Genomic DNA, 17,503 nt, shown 5'->3' with positions numbered 1-17,503 from the left:
AAAAAAAAAAAAAAAAAAAAAAAAAAAAAAAAAAAAAAAAAAAAAAATTTTTCCTTCTATACCTTCTTTTTAATTTTTTTTTTTTTTTTAAAACCCGAAAAAAGGGGGGGGGGGACGACGAAAAAAAAAAAAAAAAGGGGATGGCCTTTGCCACAATATGGTGGCAGACTGTCTCCTAGTTAGGGACGGACCATTATTTTTTTGAATAAGATATTGAAAAAAATTGTTTGCAGGGCCTGGAAAGACAAAATATATTGTTTGCAAAAACGATATGTATAACAAAAAATAGTAAGAATTTCGAAGAAAATGTTTGCAGAGGTGCATAAACTAAAAAAAGTTTGCAGAGGAAAATTTTTCATCCCCCCCCCCCCTCCCTCCAAGAAAATAATGGTCCGTCCCTTAATGAGTTTTTTTTTATTTTCATGACTTCACTACTTGATGAAGAAAAAGACGTTAGGTGTTGGTCACTTGTCATGGTGATAAAGTATAATTAATAAATATTGCCTAAAGTTCGACCCGGCCATTACAAAAGTCTGGAATAAGTCAACCGGAAGGTTGCAGCCAACCAATTTCTATAATACTGTTTGTCGCTCAGTGACAAAAGCTCCTCAGACGTAAACATTCCAAGTTCTCCCAAAATGAGTCGAACTTATGACGACCTAAGACCACCCGCGCTCTTGTCGGACACTCTTCCACAGAGTTACTAGGACTTTTATAACCTGGTTATTTGTTCTAGTTCCACCTTTTATAACCTGGTTATTTGTTCTAGAAAAAAACTATTTTTCTACTCCAGCCTTTAGGAAAGGGTTAATAAAGGAAAACATTTAACGATTTTAATGTTTTTCTAAAGGGTTTTGTTTTTATTGCGTTGATCGAATTTGTTGAAAACTAAAAACATGATACCGTGAGGCAAAAAAATACTTCTTCTCTTAAAAAACTTTCTTTAGAACGAGGCATGGATCATTAAGAACTTTTCCAGCTATTCTCATCAATAAGATGTAAATACGTTTCCGCCCGGGTATTGTAAAACCATAGGTAAAATTTGGCCAAGCCACATTGATTGTTGATTGTGGTTAATTTTGGACATTTTGCCTTTTTCTTGTTGTTTTATAGAAAACATGTTTACATCTGAGCGTCCAAAAGTGAAGGGGTTACAGTAAAAAGGATCCTTTTTCTTAGTATGTTCTGGTGTAATTGACACTTTTTAAAAGCAACCACTTTGTCTTCGGCTTCGCCGTCGTGATTTCCGAGCAGTATTTCTTTGGGGTACCCCAGAGGAAGTTTGCAGTGAAACACGGTCTGCTTTTTGGGGAGAGCATAGGTAGTAAATTTGACCAATTTCAGCGAATATTGCATAAATTGTCCAAGTAGGTGGTACCGATCATTGTAAATGGGCAAATTTACGCCAAATTTGATATTAAAACGGGGCGTACCGATCGCACTCAAATTAGACTATAGTTCGAAGACTTTTCTTTCGAGGACCGGGATCTCCGATGAAAGCGAGTCGAGGAAATTTGATTTTTCGCACGTTGGAGGCTAAAATTTTGGTGAATAACATATCTTTATGAAAACATTTTATTGGCGTAATAAAGTACCTTCTCCTCTAATTACGGACAAAAACTAAAACAAAAAGATACGTCTGTCGAATGTATATTTAACCTAGAAAGCTGCCTAAATTCGAATTGTTTTCGGTAATGGACAAAAAGAAAATCGAAATTAACTTCTCTCTATATTTTCCTCTTGAACAAACCCTAGTTTAAACATCGACAACTGCACGCGTGGTTATTTACTCAAGCACAATAGCAACTCACTTAAGGTGTCAAAACTGCTTTTTGCCTACAAAACTCATATTTTGCACAGTTTCCTGGTGGAGCTAACTCTAAAAGTGCAAAGGTCCTATTCTGTGGTAATTTGTTTTAACATTTTTAAATCTCTCCTGACAAGAGATAACCTGACCGGATTGAATATTCGCGCATTACTTTCGCTTTCAATGAATATGAAGTGGTTTGGTGCGTGGTCCACAAGGCCAATCTGGCATTCGTAACAGCCATCATGAAAAACTCCGAAAAGTGTTCAGATACTCCCGATTCCAGACTCCTCAGTCATAAAGGAAGCACTTCCTGATCGTGAATAGCGTAGCGGCGAATTTAAGGATTTGGCCAAAAAAGCACGGATCGGTGGATTTGTGGATGTGACCTAATATTGCGAAACGTGCCCGCAAATGTTCAAAATAAACGAGGTTCCGGCTCTCATTGATGAAAAATAAAGCAAGTTTTGTATCGAAATAATATGTTTATCAATTCACGTTTATTTCTTTTTAAACATTCATTAGTTTGGTATCAAAAATCGTCAGAAAAATACCTTTAAAAAGACGGGCTTTCCGTTTCTAAGAAAGTAACGAAAACTGATTTTTTTCAGGAGGAGTTTTGTTATCGCTTAGACTTTTTATTAGCATCGTTTCAAATATTTTAACCGTCTATTATCATTTTTACTTAGCTTTTCCGCCCCTGAAGAAGGTTAGTTTAAAAATTTATTTAGCCTTTTAGCTAACCGATCAGCCTTGCATTTGGTTTATCGTTTTATTTAATATTGTTGATCCTGACCTACGCCAAGACCCAGCTTCACTTCGCTGCTGTTTGTGCAAGTGGTCCTTGCATTATTTTAGACTTTTGCATCGATTTGCTAAATCGACGCCTTGAAATTATGTTTTTCAAATAGTGCTATCTATTGATTAATTACGTTGTCCAAATATATTATATTACTTAAGTTAATAAACATAGGTCTGGCGCGTGGACGCGAAAAAAAATCCTAGCGGCGAAAAAGCTTTTCATACATTTTTCTATAGATACATGCGGACCGTTTATATAGGAACGCGCCAATATTTTCGGGGTCCGGGATGGCCCTTGGTGGAGGGTCACCCGCTTTGAAGGTTGGGTGACCCAGGGGTGAGAGCCATCCTTTTTCCTATAAACACTTTGGCTACTTTGACTCACCTACCAGGATCAAGTTTGGACACAAAGAGCATGCGTGGAACAGGAGAAGCAAATTTTCAGCAAAGCAAATTTTTTTCGTTTACAGGGACAACTAACAATGGCTTGTGGAAGAGGGTAGCCCTCCAACAAGCGCAACGTGGTATTGGTAATCTTAAAATAGGATGCCAAAACATCACAATAATGTGGTTTACAAATGGTCTTCATATCCGTCAACAATCCCTACGATAGGTCAAAGGAGCACTTACAAAAATCAGGCAATCAGAATGCTTAATTCCTCAAAGAAATGGAGCCGGTAAAGTTTTTAACTTTAATAAAACTTTTATAAACAAAGCTTGATTGGGACAGTATTGGTAGACTATCGGCCCTAGGTCTTTTCTATTTTCGACCCTGCTTCTCTCGGTCCATCCTCTTGTCAATGTCTACGGCTGATAGCCTCTTAGTACAGCCCTTGCGCTTTGCTTACAAGATAACAACTACAAAGTTACGACAGATTGAAAAGATTCCACATCGAAATTCCACATCGTCAATATTTCTTGATCTAAAACGACATTTAAGTTGGTTTTCAGTGGGGACAAAACTCAAGTGTCTTTTTCGGACGTGTGTGTCTTTTTCAGACGTGCGAGCGCAGATTCCTTTAATTTTAAGGCCCTTTCAGCATATATCGCTCATCTTACACACAGGACATGTGTGTCTTTCTCCAGTATGTAAGCGTATGTTTAGCCTTATCCTTTGATAGCTGCTCAAACGTTTTTACCCACCGACGATTGTGGTGCACGTGTGTTTCACCACGAGCGTGCACATCATTCTTACACGAAAAGCATTTGTTATAGTCCGTGCATATGTGAGTCTCTTCTCCTGTGTGGGTACGCTTGTGTCTCCGCAAGTTTGAGTTAAGCGTAAATGCTTTATCTCGGTATGAACCCCCCTTAAAAAGACTCAGCCACTCTCTTGCAGCTTCCTCGACTAAAATTGAACAGCTCGAGAACAATAGCCAACAGAGCAGATCGAAATAGCAAACTTCTATTTCGTCGGCACGTAGTGGGACAAAACTTAATCATGTCCATTTTCACTGCGTTCGGGGCCGTTTTCGTGCGATCGCATATGTTGTTTAAAGCGATCTAAGCTGATGTATCCCTTTCCACACACAGGACAAAAATGGTTTCGTTCTCCTGTGTGTAAACATATGTGCAATCTCATCTTATGATAGCTACTCAAATGCTTTCCACAAACCCAACACTCGTGTGTTTCACCACAACCGTGTACAGTGTTTCGGTGTTTTTTAAGTTCATCTTTGCGAGAGAAACATTTATTACAGTCAGTACATCTGAAGTGTTTTTCTCCTGTGTGGGTGCGCTCGTGTTTTCGCAAAGATGAGCTATGTGTAAATACTTTATCACAGTAACCACAGTTGAAAAGTCTGGGTCCCTCTTTTACTGTCTTCCTTTCAAAACCATGTACGGTGATTCGGTGTGATTTAAGATCATCCTTGCGCGAAAAACATTTTTTACAGTCAGTACATCTGTGGAGTTTTTCTCCTGTGTGGGTTCGCTCGTGTCTTCGCATGTTTGAGCTAACTGTAAATATTTTATCACAGTAACCACAGTTAAAAAGTATAAGTCCCTCTCTTGCAGCTTCCTCTACTCGCATTTCGACAGGAATATGAACCTGTTTATGTTTAGTAAGGGACGAACTATGTCGAAAACGCTTTTCACATTTGTCGCATTTATAAGGCTTCTCTCCAGTGTGGATACGCTGATGGATGTGAAAATCTGCGACACGTGCAAAGCTTTTTCCACAATCATTGCACTTAAAAGGCTTTTCCTGTTGGCTAGTATGCGTTCTTAAGTGCCCAATAAGGGTTGAACTCTGCGCGAAACATTTCCTACACTCCTTACACTTGTAGGGTTTTTCTCCAGTGTGAATCCTTAGATGTAAACGAAGGGAAGACTCACAAGACAACAGTTTTCCGCAAACTTGGCAGCGACAGCTCCGTTCCCCATCTGAACTATGAATCCGTTTGTGTCTGTCAAGGGCGCTTCTTTGAGTATACTGCTTGTCACAAAGGTTGCAACTGAACTGCTTAACTTCAGAATGAATAGGCAAGTGATTCTCGAGATTGGTTTTAGAACCAAACTTCTTACCACACTGGTTACACTGGAAGGTTTTTGATCTGATAAGGCCGCGACAGTGATGACTGTCAAGTGCTAGTATGCCATTGAAACTCCGTTGGCAATCAGAACATTTAAATCGCCTTTCAGATTTGTGTTGTCTAACATGTTCCCGTCTAGATAAAAAATCCGTGAAGCCTTCGCCACAAACGGAGCACTTGAAAGGAAATTCCGCGTGGGATCGAAAGTGTTCGCGAAGTAGCACTGATGTTTTGAAACGCTGGTTACACTGACTGCAACAGTATCCTTGGTCTTTACTCGATTGAGGCGCTGCGGCTGAGATGGTTTGTGTCTTAACAACACTACTTCTAGTACTATCCAAAGGTGGTTCCATATCTTCAGTTGTAGAGGTAAGAAGTGATACAAGTTCAGATAGGCTAATATTGGCCAGACAGCTGTGTTGTTTCTGGTGCACTAAAAAGAAAGTTTCTATTAGTCCAGACATATTTCTTATTGTAAATAACTTTAGTGGCTGGGTCTTCTTGTAGCGTTCTACAAAGGACCTAGCTTGAGCACGCCGAGATCTTTCTTTTCAAACCCTTTACTGTACGTGCAATTTCCTGCCCAAAGGTTATTTTTTATAATTTTACAATAGTTATATATCTTTTCTTACATTATAGAGCCGTTTGCTTTGGTTTTGCATTACTACGCTCAGTAGTGATTGGCTCAAAAAACTCGCGCCACCTTCTCAGCCAATCAGAAGCAAAACCAAAACCAATCGTGATTCGCTTGCAAACGTTTCCCCGCACTTGATGCCGGCCACTTGTTTTTGGCCAGAGTGATTACCTTGGTTTTGGTTTTACGACACCGGCTTAATTAAAAACTCCACTTATAAAGATAGACAAGATAGAAAATAATAGACATTTGCGTGTCAAGTTAACTGGACAGAACCAATAAGGGATTCGAAGAGAGATGTTCAGTTATACGTTTATTTGCGTTAGTTAGCTCCACTGGTGAAAGAGAAGCACTGAAGTGACAAGCTGGTAGCAAAAGTAGATTTTTGGGTTGTCTGATTGTGTATAAGTCGGCGAAACATGACTTTCTTTATAAAGCGGGTTAGCTTTGATCTAAAAGAACAGGTAACAGTAGTAACAGGAAATAGTAAAATATCAGTTATTGCTTCTGCCTGTAAATTAAAATTAAACTGAAACTTCACTGGAGCATGCGTTGTGACTCTTTTTAAAGTAAATCTAGTTGTGTTTGGATGGATTCAAGTAACATTATTATTCAGCTGACACTCAGCGCATCTGATTATTCACTATAGAGGCAAACTATAAAGAACTATTTAGATGAAGACAAGGTAGTTAACCATATGTGGAACTTCGTTAAAGTCGCCCGAGTCGATAAACACAAATACCTGGTTACAGGGTGTTTAAGAATGGCTGGTGGAAAACAGGTGGAAAACTTTTCCAGTGGAAAAACACAGAGCCGGATACGCCATAAAAATTTGTTTAAAAGTATTGTAAAATAAGTAATGAAAAGCCATAGCAACTGTTCTGTCACATACATCGATCGACGAATAATTATATGTTTGGCGCCTAAACTATAAGCCACTATGAACAGCGCCGAGATTTTGATGGAGAAAAGATTTCCGACTTTGACGTTTACACGGTACAGAAATTTGGGTACGGACCCATCACAAAAATGGTCCGGACCTAACCACTTTTGTTGAAAAACAGTCAAATCAAAACGGGGCCATAGGCGCCTATGGCCCCGTTTTGATTTGGCTGTTTTTCTACAAATGTGGTGAGGTCCGGACCAATTTTTGACGGGTCCGTACCCAAATTTTTTTGTCGTGTAAACGCGCCTTAATTAGACCATAAAACCTTCGAATGTTTGATCGGGGCCTTGGTCAAAGTCAAAGTATTAAGTTCATTGAAGATGTTACCGTGCGGAAATTACCTTTCAGTGAGCAACGCCCGTTGCAAACACAGTCAGCGCCTATATTACCAAGGGGGTCAGGATTAGCCAGGAATCTGCCTCCTAACCATGGATAACGTTTGAATGAGCGTTAGGATGTATAATATATAATTTAAAGATATTGTTCGTAGCTGTTTCTGGTAAGGAGGCTCGATGTAGTTTTCTTAGCCCTAGGGTGGTCGTTTTCAAAATAAAAGTTATCTAGGAAGCCAATGTTCGATTTTTGCCAAAATACACCATAATGATCAAATATGACCAAAGTTTAATTTTTTACTGGTCACTTAGTCACAAAGGTTACCATAGCAACGATTGTCATTTTCTTTTGTTTTCAAACAAGCTTGATTTTCTCGAAATCTAGATTGACAATTGGTGTTTATTTTTTGATATGTTAAATATTAGTAGATTAACTAACTGTTGACAGAATTTTAGAAAAATCTGTAAGAGCGTTTTCAAGTAAATCAAGAATGAAATTTTCAGAAATATTCCATTTTAATGTGAAATAGGTGCTTTTAAATTGTTTCCTAGTATTCAAACGCAGTTATTCAATATGAAATATAAATACTTACACCATCAAAGACCATTGACTAAAAGCGAGAGAGTTTTTGCTTTAATTTGGCAAAATATATCGACTGCCAATTGTAGGAAACTACAAGAAGTTACAAAAAACTTCATTCTTGATTAACTCTAAAACGGTCTTACAGATTTTTCTGAAATTTTGTCTACAGGTAGTCAATCCACTGTACTTTAACATATCAAAAAATAAACACCAATTGTCAATCTAGATTTCAAGAAAATCAAGCTTGTTTGAAAACAAAAGAAAATGACAATCGTTGCTATGGTAACCTTTGTGACTTAGTGACCAGTAAAAAAATTAAACTTTGGTCATATTTGATCATTATGGTGTATTTTAGCAAAAATCGAACATTGGCTTCCTAGATAGTTTTCATTTTTAAAACGACCACCCTAGGGCTAAAAAAACTACATCGAGCCTCCTTAAATAATAAATGTCAGGTATTTTGGTTTCCCATAAGTTTCAACCACCAATATTCCAAGTTCAAATTGCCAATCTCCCTTGCTTGTAATTTCTTTCAAAGATTATTTTCCAAAATGAGAAAAAGCGCGTAGACCTAGAGTCCGGCCTTCGTACCCCCCAAAACAACTTTCTTGTTATCTTAATCCTCGGCCAATCCCATACATGCAAATTCATACCCCCCACCATGGAAAATCTGCATTTTTTTGAAAAATAATGCTAACTTTACAATTGCCAAGAGCGAAACAGAAAACGCTTGGAAATCTTAATTCAACAAAAACAAATTAGCAAAATTACTCATAACACTACTCATACTTTGGTGGATATTTTTCTCATGTGACAAGCAAAAAACCAGCAGTGGATGCTTTGTCTGTGCTGTGGAACCTCTTTTGCATTGAACATACCGAATGGCTGCGATCGCTCTCGGATTCTATCGACTTGAAAGGTGGCTCGGGGCTTCGTCTCTCGTCAGCTATCAGCCATTGCATCCACCTCCTACTTTGGTTCGCGCAATCTGATTGGCTCCGGTGCCTCTTCATCCGTGGGCTCTCGGAGCGCGCGCTGTCTTCGCTGTTTTTTCACCTTCATTCATTCTGCGATTTCTGAGTTTGTCAGTCAGTGGGTTCCCTGCGCTCCTCTCCTCCGCTTCTGGGGCTTCGCCCCCCCTTCCCGTCTCGGCTCGTAAGAAATAGAAACCTCAAGTTTGCCGCCTATGTAATTATTAACTTGAACACCTTTGGCTAGCAAGTCGGATTGCAAGTTTGCCTAACTTATTTGGTATCAACTATTTAACGCATTTCAACTAATCTTGAGGACCTAATGTAGAAAAACCGGTAACTCCCGAAGAATTAACCAAAGCGTTTTGAAGAACGAGGCATGGAGCAATAAGAATTATATTCTCATCAAAAGGAGGAGAATTAGTTGCCGGATATTGTAAAATTTGGCCACTCGACATTGTTGGATCTTGGTTTTGGGTTTTTGTCAGGAAAACAATGAATTACGATATTTTGAGAGAAAGGCATGCAGGTTCTCTATCCGGGTTGAATTAGAATTTAGAAATGTGGGTTTTATTTTGCTTGTAGCGTTGCAATTTTCACATATATACGTCCCTTGAAAGTGAACGGAATGCATACAGGAAAATAACGTCGCTCCCACTTTGCCACCTTGACTGCCTTGGTGTCAGCTGTGTTTTCATAAAACTGTCTTTGTGAAACTGTATGCAAATTACCTGGAAATGTAAACAGGCCACAAGAGAAGGAGAATGAGAAATTTTAAGAGTGAGTGATCGCTAACGTGGAAAAATATAAAAATGTAGCGGAGAAAGTCCAATTTAATACGTGTTTAGCACTGAGCAGTGAATGGCAAAGTTTACCATGTTTCAGTCCCCGACTAAGATCAATTGGCGTTTCAGTATATTTCCATCGGAAAAATATTCAAAACAAAACAGAAACGTGAAACACAGACGTAAAAGTAATAGGCAACAAACCCACAGTCTTACGCTGAATTCGAATTCCGTTCCGTGGTCGAAAAGCGAAAACTGTGCGTTGAGTGTGGCGTCGGCGAATTTGAACTCGATGAAAGCGAACGCAAATTCGTTTGGCCAGGTACCGTGGCCAGGTACCGGCGAGCGAAAGAGAGTGAGTTTTAGTACTTTCCAGTCTTATGTGGATGACACCGTTTGCTAGACACAAATCTTTCATTCTATAAAGCCTTTATACTGTTTATATATATACTGTTTGTATATCGCCGATCATTCATATTACATTCAGCACTTCATAGAATACGATGTCAGTCCGGCGATAATTGATCAAAAATGTCTTCCAAGCGTATTTTCTCATAACCAAAATTCTACATGATTACTATATTCTAACTGTTAAACGGGCTTACCTTGCTTGCGATAGCTTGAGACCTTGTGGAAAACTTGATTTGCTTCTATTTTCGAGTTTTTAATTTTCCTTCAAGGCTTAAATTGAAACGTATCAGAGTAAACTTCGATACCTGTGGTAGATGCGACGAAACTGAATCTTTTGTTTTGACTTCCATCAAAAGAAGCGAGCTTTGAATTTTAAATAAAAAAGATCCCTTTGTTTGTGCAATCGAATCCTTTGTGTTGAAGTTTTTGTTTGGTTTTCCTTTCGCTCGCCTGAATCTTTCTCGCTATATGAATACAACCCAAATCAAACAACAAGGCAAACAACATTATCATGCGCTGGTTTTTGAATAAAAAAGTGAATTTACTGGGAGAAAAAAAAATCGTTGAAATTCATTCAAATTTGCGTAAAAACTGTTTTTCCACCGTTTAACATGTTTAATGAGGGTTTAATGCGAATATCTCGTAAGCGTTTCAAGCAATCCAAAATCTCTCTGCTCATTTCACAAATCTATGTTTTGCGGTGTTTTGCGAAACAACTTGGAGTGCCCTTGCGTGGGGGTCCTGTCTGGTGGTGTTTCAAAGAATTTCTTCTCCTTTCTTTCCTTCCTCCTAATTTTCACTAAAATTCAATTTTCCCCCGCCTTAAGACACCCTCTCCCCTGAAGACCTTTGAGGGAGAGCTTGCGTTATTAGAGAAGAGAGCTTATTTCAAACCATGAATAAGTTAGGTCCGGAAGAAAATAAAGTGGTCTTTTTAATGTTTTAGGGCTGTTTAGTAAGACATTTTTTTACAAAATGGAAACTGTAGAAAACTTGATGGACGGTTTAATTTAGGTTGCTTTCTATTGGGCTGGTTTGAGAAAAAAATGATTAATGACTCCATCTCCCCATGCCCCCTCCTGTAACATTACAGTGTAATGGTTGTCTGGTAATTGATAGTATGGTAACTGAACATTTGAACATTTTTATAGCTTGTCTGAAAGATATTTTCAATATCGTAAAACATTGTTACAATCAAGGAAAATATTTTCGAGGCTTGCTCAAACTTGATTATTACTGCATTTGCTTTTTGACTTTATTATTGTTATAAGCACCACATCATAATGCGGCGTTTATTTGAGGGCGGCGTTTATCAATGTTTCTGCCCTATGTACGGCGTTTATTTGAGGGAGGTGTTTAATCGAATAAATACGGTACTATTGTGAGCAAGAAATAAATTAAATTTTAAATTAACGCCTGCCGCCCCCTTGAATAATTGCCGCACTCGAATGACGAAAAATACGCCGCGGCGTTTAATCGAATAAATACGGTATTGCAATATTTCAGAAACTTTCTGAAAAATTCAATAAAAAGATAAGCCCGATTATTCCGTGAAACGCAAACTTCAATACAGCAACGCAGTAATAAACTCACTAAAACCCGTCATGCATTATCTTTTTATTGATTAATTGCCTGCAAAAATACATCTGAATATATATGATATTAAAATAACTCGAGCCTAATTGCATATTCGATATCGTCCTATTTGTTGCCATGGGAACAGTGTAACAGTTTTCCGAGGAATCACTGGTCTCCAGATCCCTTTGCGAAAGCAAAGCATCTCTTGATACGAACGAAGCAGCACAATTCACCGGCACATGAAGGACTATGCTTCCTGCACAGATAAAGCAATGCCACACAGCCTTTCTGCAAGAGGAAAAAATCCAACAGGCAATCAAATTACTTTCATAAATAAATTAGTACTCAACAAAGTTTCAGGCGCATGTAAACCCTTACCCTTTTATACACCATTTTTAACAGAAAAGAAAACACTTCATATATACTTCCCATAGAAAATAGTACCCCTAATGGTTACTGCGCCGGACTCCGGGTCGAACGGTCTGGATTTGATCACTGGCTGGGGTCATTGTGTTGTGTTCTTGGGCAAGACACTTTACTCTCCCTCTGTGCCTCTTTCCACCAGGTTTATAAATGGGTACTGGCGAACGTTCACCCTGCGATGCACTAGGACCCCATCCAGATGGAGGAAGAAATACTCCACGTGGCTTCATGCTACTAAAATTGGGATAAGCTCAGGCGGGCCACTAAGCTCAAACGCAGACCTCATATACCTACACTACAAATACTGCATCCCTTTTCTTAACCTTGCATTTGAGTAGACCCTAAAAAATGTTAAATGATTTTACCGTAAGATGCGTGTGTGTTTGAGATGTTTGAAGTCCCGCCTACCCTTTGGATACCTCCAGCCTGAAAGGGATACCTTGTCATACAGTCCATTACAGGAAGTAAACCCACGGGACGAAACACGAATCAAAATTTCCGACCATGTTTGCAGCTATATTACGTTACGTTAAGTTCCGTTACGTTATGTGCGTACCTGTATAGGGGAGAGTGAAGGGAGTGGAGTGGGGTGGTTTGAAACAACGCACTTGAAGAAGTTATCAATGCACGCTAGCTTTTTACAGGCATCATGACCAGACAGCTTCCAGCATATTTTTCCTTTAACGATGCAAGGTTTCTGTGAGAAAAAATATGTTCATAGAGGTCAAGAGAATTAGTTTAAGCATATCTAATTTATAGGATGAATAAGGGCTTTTTGTTTCATGTTGTGCATTTAGTTATTAAGACAATAATAGACCAAGAATTTATTTGCGCTATTCACCTTTGGAAATAAGTTTGAGACTGAGGGAAACTAACAGTTCGACAACTTCAGTCTGGCGACAATACGTAACCAAAAAAAGCACGATTTTCAATGTTATTATAGCATCATCAGGCTGTTTATATTCGAGGAATAGTTTTGATGTCGTACTAAGCAGACAAAACAAACCAGCACGTTACAGCGACGGAAATATTGTTAAAGTCAGTGTGCTTTTAAATTAAGCCAACGCGGACAAAAAGCTCATAAAAATTAAAAATAATTTGTTCTTACTTTTGCTCTGTTTGGGCAACAATTTGGGCAAACAAGTGTTATTAAAAAAACATACGAAAGAAAAAAAGGGCGAGAGTTTATTCAAGTTCACTTGATTGGCCGAGGAGAGAAAAGTTTGGCTGTAATTGGTCACAACATGCCACAGAACTGAGCGGTCATAAAGCAATCATTAGGCTAGCAAATTATAAGCAAAGCTCAGGAAATGCGCTTTAAACAAGAAGAGAAATATTAAAAATGAAATAAGTTTAACAACTTACGATCCAGTCTGGTGGTGCGGGATGATCATCAGCTACTAAAGTATCTTCTGGCAAGCCATTGTCTCTCAGAACCTGGGCCATACTTTCATCGTGTCTCTCGTCCAAGAAATCAAAGACAGCCCTGTGAAACGCCATTTCATTGGCGGTCACATACGCTGCAAAGGCGCTGAGGAAAAAGAGAACGGCGAGAGTCTTCATTTTGGCTTCAAGATGTGTGCAATCGACACTGTAACTTAAAGAGAAGGTGTGCCCCTTATATATAATCGAGAAGTCCTGACTTAATTTTGCTGTTTAGCAGAAAACAAAAGGAAGCCCCAAATTGCTATTTAGACAGCTTTTATTGAAGTTAAGTGTGCAGCAAAGTACAAAAGGGAGCGCGGGACAATGGAATTTGCACAGATGTTAAACAAATACAACAAGAGAAAAAAAACACTTTCGAAACGAGGAGCTCTTATTGATGGACCTGAAGGAGTAAAACGGGCACTGAGATTTGCATACTCTTTCACTGCCAAATAGAATAACAAAGAACCTTGCGAAATGAAAAACCTGTTGACGAAGCTGTTTTGTAAAAGCTTTTATGTTTCCACTGTTAGGGAAATTGGTAATGATGAAACTTGCAGATAACTTTTATGCAAAGTGCAGCTGTGTTGGCGGTTTTGCACAACAAAGAGTGAACAAATACCTTGGAAATATTTCGGTGACTAGTTGAAATTAGTTTTAATCCTTTGAAGAATTTATTAAGTCGAGATTTGAAGTGCTTTAACTTCAGGTTGGTAATAATTTAAGAGGGATATGAAGTTTGATGTTTAGGGAACTAAGTTAATTTTTTTACAGAAATATTCTGTTTTGGTCCGTTACTGTTACATTTCCGTTAAATTACTTCCAAGCTATGGTGTCTTACATCTTTCCTTTTCTACCTAAATACAAGCGAATTGATAAAAGGAGAAAAGACCAATATATGGTGCAACTGTTGATCAAGATCAAATGAGTAAAATTATTGCAGTGGAAACGAGTAATTCTCAACTCCGTTAGTTAACTTTCTAGTAAGTATTTTTCAACTTATCTCCCAATCCCCCTGCCATTTTTTTCTACGTGACATTTTTTATTTTTCAAGTGACCTGATATTTGTTCAGCCTAGTTTTGGGACAAATTAATAAACTCTCAAAAGGCTGAAAATTTAAACTGCGCGGTTCTTTGTTTCGAGAGGTTTTTTGTTTCCTTGAAGAGTGTTGTTTTTATTCCGCAAAATATTTATCATGCTTTTCAAGCACAACGCCGAAAAAGATTACAACTTTAAGCAGCTGTTAAAGAGATGGCAAGGGATAAACTTTTGTGTTATTAACTACTTGCAAACAAACAGGTAGGCTTTGTGCTGAGCTAGCTTGCGGCACGATGGCTTGACAAAAAAATACAATGTAAATATTTCATGTATATGTTAACAGACAAATTATGATAGCAACACTTCATTATAACAGTTGCCACATTGACCCTAAACTTGGCACCCTTAGGTGATGCTCATAAGCTACAATTTGTTCAGCAGTTTCTAAAAATTTCGCGAATAAAATAGGGTTGTGGTCAGATTCGTTGTCAGGGACAAAATATGCGTTTTGTCGACTCCCTAAATGAGTTGGTTAAATCAAAGGACATTAGCGAAGATTTAGATGTCAGGTATTTATTTAAGATATTTGCTTTCTTTGAGGCGATAAAAAGAGTTATTATAATTTGATCAGCTTAGTTTGAAAAAAGCTTAGATGCCTGACTGGGGACAAATAAAACTCTCGAAAAGTGAACATTTTTAACCACGCCGTTGTTCGTTTCAACAGGGTCCTTTGTTTCCCTATGTACATGTAATCTTGGTTACAAAAAGTTAAATAAACACAAAAAAGTGGGAAATAAAACTTTGACTAGCTGTGAAATATTTTCGTAACTACAAGGTTGTATTCCATGGTAACATTTTCGCGTTTAAGATATCATAAGTTTTATTTGCCTTGGGCCTTAAATTACACCACACCAAACACGTGCTTAATTTTCGAACTTAGGATTTTGACTTTTTCACTTATTGGTTTAGGGGCTCCTGATTTGTTTTACTCTCACCCATGCATCCAATGCGCTCAGGCATGTTCCCTTTGTCAAAAATAAATTAACCGGATAAAGTTTGAAGTAAAAATTAAAATCGATCTACATAAGCAAAATATATATTTTTACTTCTTTGTAGATTAAAAAGCGCATTATATGCAGGCAAGTGCATGAGGAAATTCCAAAAGGAAAGAAAAATACCCCTAAAACAAAAAAAGCGCTGTACTGTCTTTTGTTGTTGTTGTGAATAATTTCTTAGTTTACACATCATTTCCACAACACATTTATTCTAACGTGTAGCAAAGTACAATAGGCAGTGCGGGACAATGGAGTTTACATAGATGTTCCGAAAAATAAAGAAAAAAGGAAAGAAAACCTTTTTGTTCAAGTTACGTAGACATTTTTAAAAACCCAAGACAAAATCAGTAACGAGGCAACAGAGAGCACCATCGCTTTCGCTGTTTTGTAAAGCTAATTTTTACGATTACCACTGTCAAGGAAATTTGTTATGTTGAAACTTGCAGATTACTTTTTACAAAGTTGCAGCTGTGTTGGGTTTTGCAAAAAAGAGAATAAGCAAACATTTGTTTAAAATATATTGGTGATAAGTTAATGTCATTTTTAGTCACGTAGGGGACTTGAAAAAATTAATTAAACCCGAGATTTGAAGTACCTTAACAACGACAGGTTGACAATGAACTGTGCCAGATATGAAGTGTTAAGTTTAAAAAATTAAACTCTAAAAAATGAATTTTCAGAATATATGTTCGTTTTTTATTCACTACTGCTACATTTCCTAGTAAAACTGCCACCAATCGAGAACGTCCAAATCCTGTCTTTATTTTCTTTCCAAAATAAAAGTGAAGTATAAAAGTAACAAAAAAACAAGACTAATAACATACAGGGAAGTGAGGTAGGAAAAACACTAGTACAGGAATTTTAAAAAGTTGTGCCGTCAATATGCAATGTCTGCACCACCCTTTACTTTACACATTTTAGTCTCAGTTACACAACACATTTATTTTTACTAATAAAATCACGAAGCACTGTTTTCGTCGAAATGTTAAGCGGGTTGTTCGGCCCGCTTTTTCAAATCCTTACTACATTTCAGACCAAAAAATAATTTATTTGTCATATTTACCCAATTTCATACCCAAAATGTATACCCCACAACTGAATATTCCCCTGTGCAAAACCACTGCTGGCCAGAAGTCATTTTATTACAGAATAGTAAAGCTATGGAACTCTTTAGACAAAGACTTAAAACTATGCAAGAGTCATACAATTTTTAAGAAAACTCTGAAGACAAAGCTTCTCAGCGAGTTTTTAAATTAATTTTTTTTTCTTATTTCTTGCATTTTCCTTTCTATTTCTTTTTATGTTTTATAATATATAACTAGGGTACACATTTTAAATTTTACATTTTATTCAACTTCATGTATTGTTCACTGAAAAACCTCTTTAGGAGTGTTCAATAAAATTTTATCTTATCTTATCTTATCTTACCCCATTTCGACCACCAAGGTACAACTAATACATAATCTCAACATCCCAGCAATTGATATTCCATTTGAGAAAGGCTTCATAATTCCAGATGCTAATCACGCCACGTGCCAATTCAAGTCTAGAGAGCACGCCGAAAAAACTATACCTATTTTGATAAAAAAAAAATCATATCCTTCGGCGCCGCAAAGACCTAGATACACTCTTTTGTTCTATAAGAATATTGCTTATCCGGCCCAGGCTGAATATTCTTTTTTTTTCTGCCGATTTTAGGCTAAAATTCTTGTATATATTCTTAGAATATAGCGTACGACAGTTCCGTTTTAGAATGATGTATTGGGGTATCAAATACAAGAGTTTGGTGTGTAACTATTTGCAGAAATAGCATCAACCATACGGCTAGTGCTGCGTTTGTTTTCTTTTTGGCTAGTTTTGCCACTTAGAGAAAGAAAGAATTTTATACGGTTTGGTTGAAAGCATATATATTAAATTGTATTGTATTTACAAATTTTTAACACAAAAAAATATATTATTTTCAAAATCTCAGCCTCTGGTTTCTTCTTAAAAAAGTTTCGCAAATTTCAGCCTCGGTATTCTTGGAAAATATATTCTTCTAGAAAAAAGTGTAGCTCATCTAAACGATCAGAGTGACTCCCCTCTCGGCAGCCTCTTGGGCTAGACGCAGTAGTATCAAGATCGAAGCTCGCGACCTTTGTCTTCTCTTAACTTCTTGGTGATCCACTGTACTACATTT

At 37.6% G+C, this 17,503-nt stretch overlaps 1 protein-coding gene across 1 annotated transcript; it reads right to left on the bottom strand.

The window, feature by feature from the left end:
- Positions 1-11,406: 11,406 nt before the first annotated feature.
- On the bottom strand, positions 11,407-13,415 carry LOC144648671 (uncharacterized). Its single transcript, XM_078508173.1, has 3 exons — positions 13,171-13,415; positions 12,362-12,502; positions 11,407-11,670 (listed from the first exon to the last, which is right to left on the bottom strand). Exons 1-3 carry the CDS (start codon positions 13,366-13,368, stop codon positions 11,548-11,550), a joined length of 462 nt encoding a protein of 153 aa, XP_078364299.1. The 5' UTR covers positions 13,369-13,415; the 3' UTR covers positions 11,407-11,547.
- Positions 13,416-17,503: the final 4,088 nt, after the last annotated feature.

The sequence above is a fragment of the Oculina patagonica genome, chromosome 1 (assembly GCF_052425735.1).
Source record: "Oculina patagonica isolate OP01 chromosome 1, crgOcupat, whole genome shotgun sequence".
NCBI lineage: Eukaryota > Metazoa > Cnidaria > Anthozoa > Scleractinia > Oculinidae > Oculina > Oculina patagonica.
Note: the sequence above shows the minus strand (reverse complement) of the source record. Positions and strands in the feature narration are given on the sequence as shown.

What these genes read in the sequence shown, in the direction of transcription:
- LOC144648671 (XM_078508173.1), bottom strand. Translation starts at nt 13,368, where the DNA reads ATGAAGACTCTCGCCGTTCTCTTTTTCCTCAGCGCCTTTGCAGCGTAT. An exon ending in CCGCACCACCAGACTGGATC is followed by an intron (nt 12,503 to 13,170) that starts GTAAGTTGTTAA and finishes TTTTTCTCACAG; the next exon opens with AAACCTTGCATCGTTAAAGG. An exon ending in CTTCACTCTCCCCTATACAG is followed by an intron (nt 11,671 to 12,361) that starts GTACGCACATAA and finishes TTCCTCTTGCAG; the next exon opens with AAAGGCTGTGTGGCATTGCT.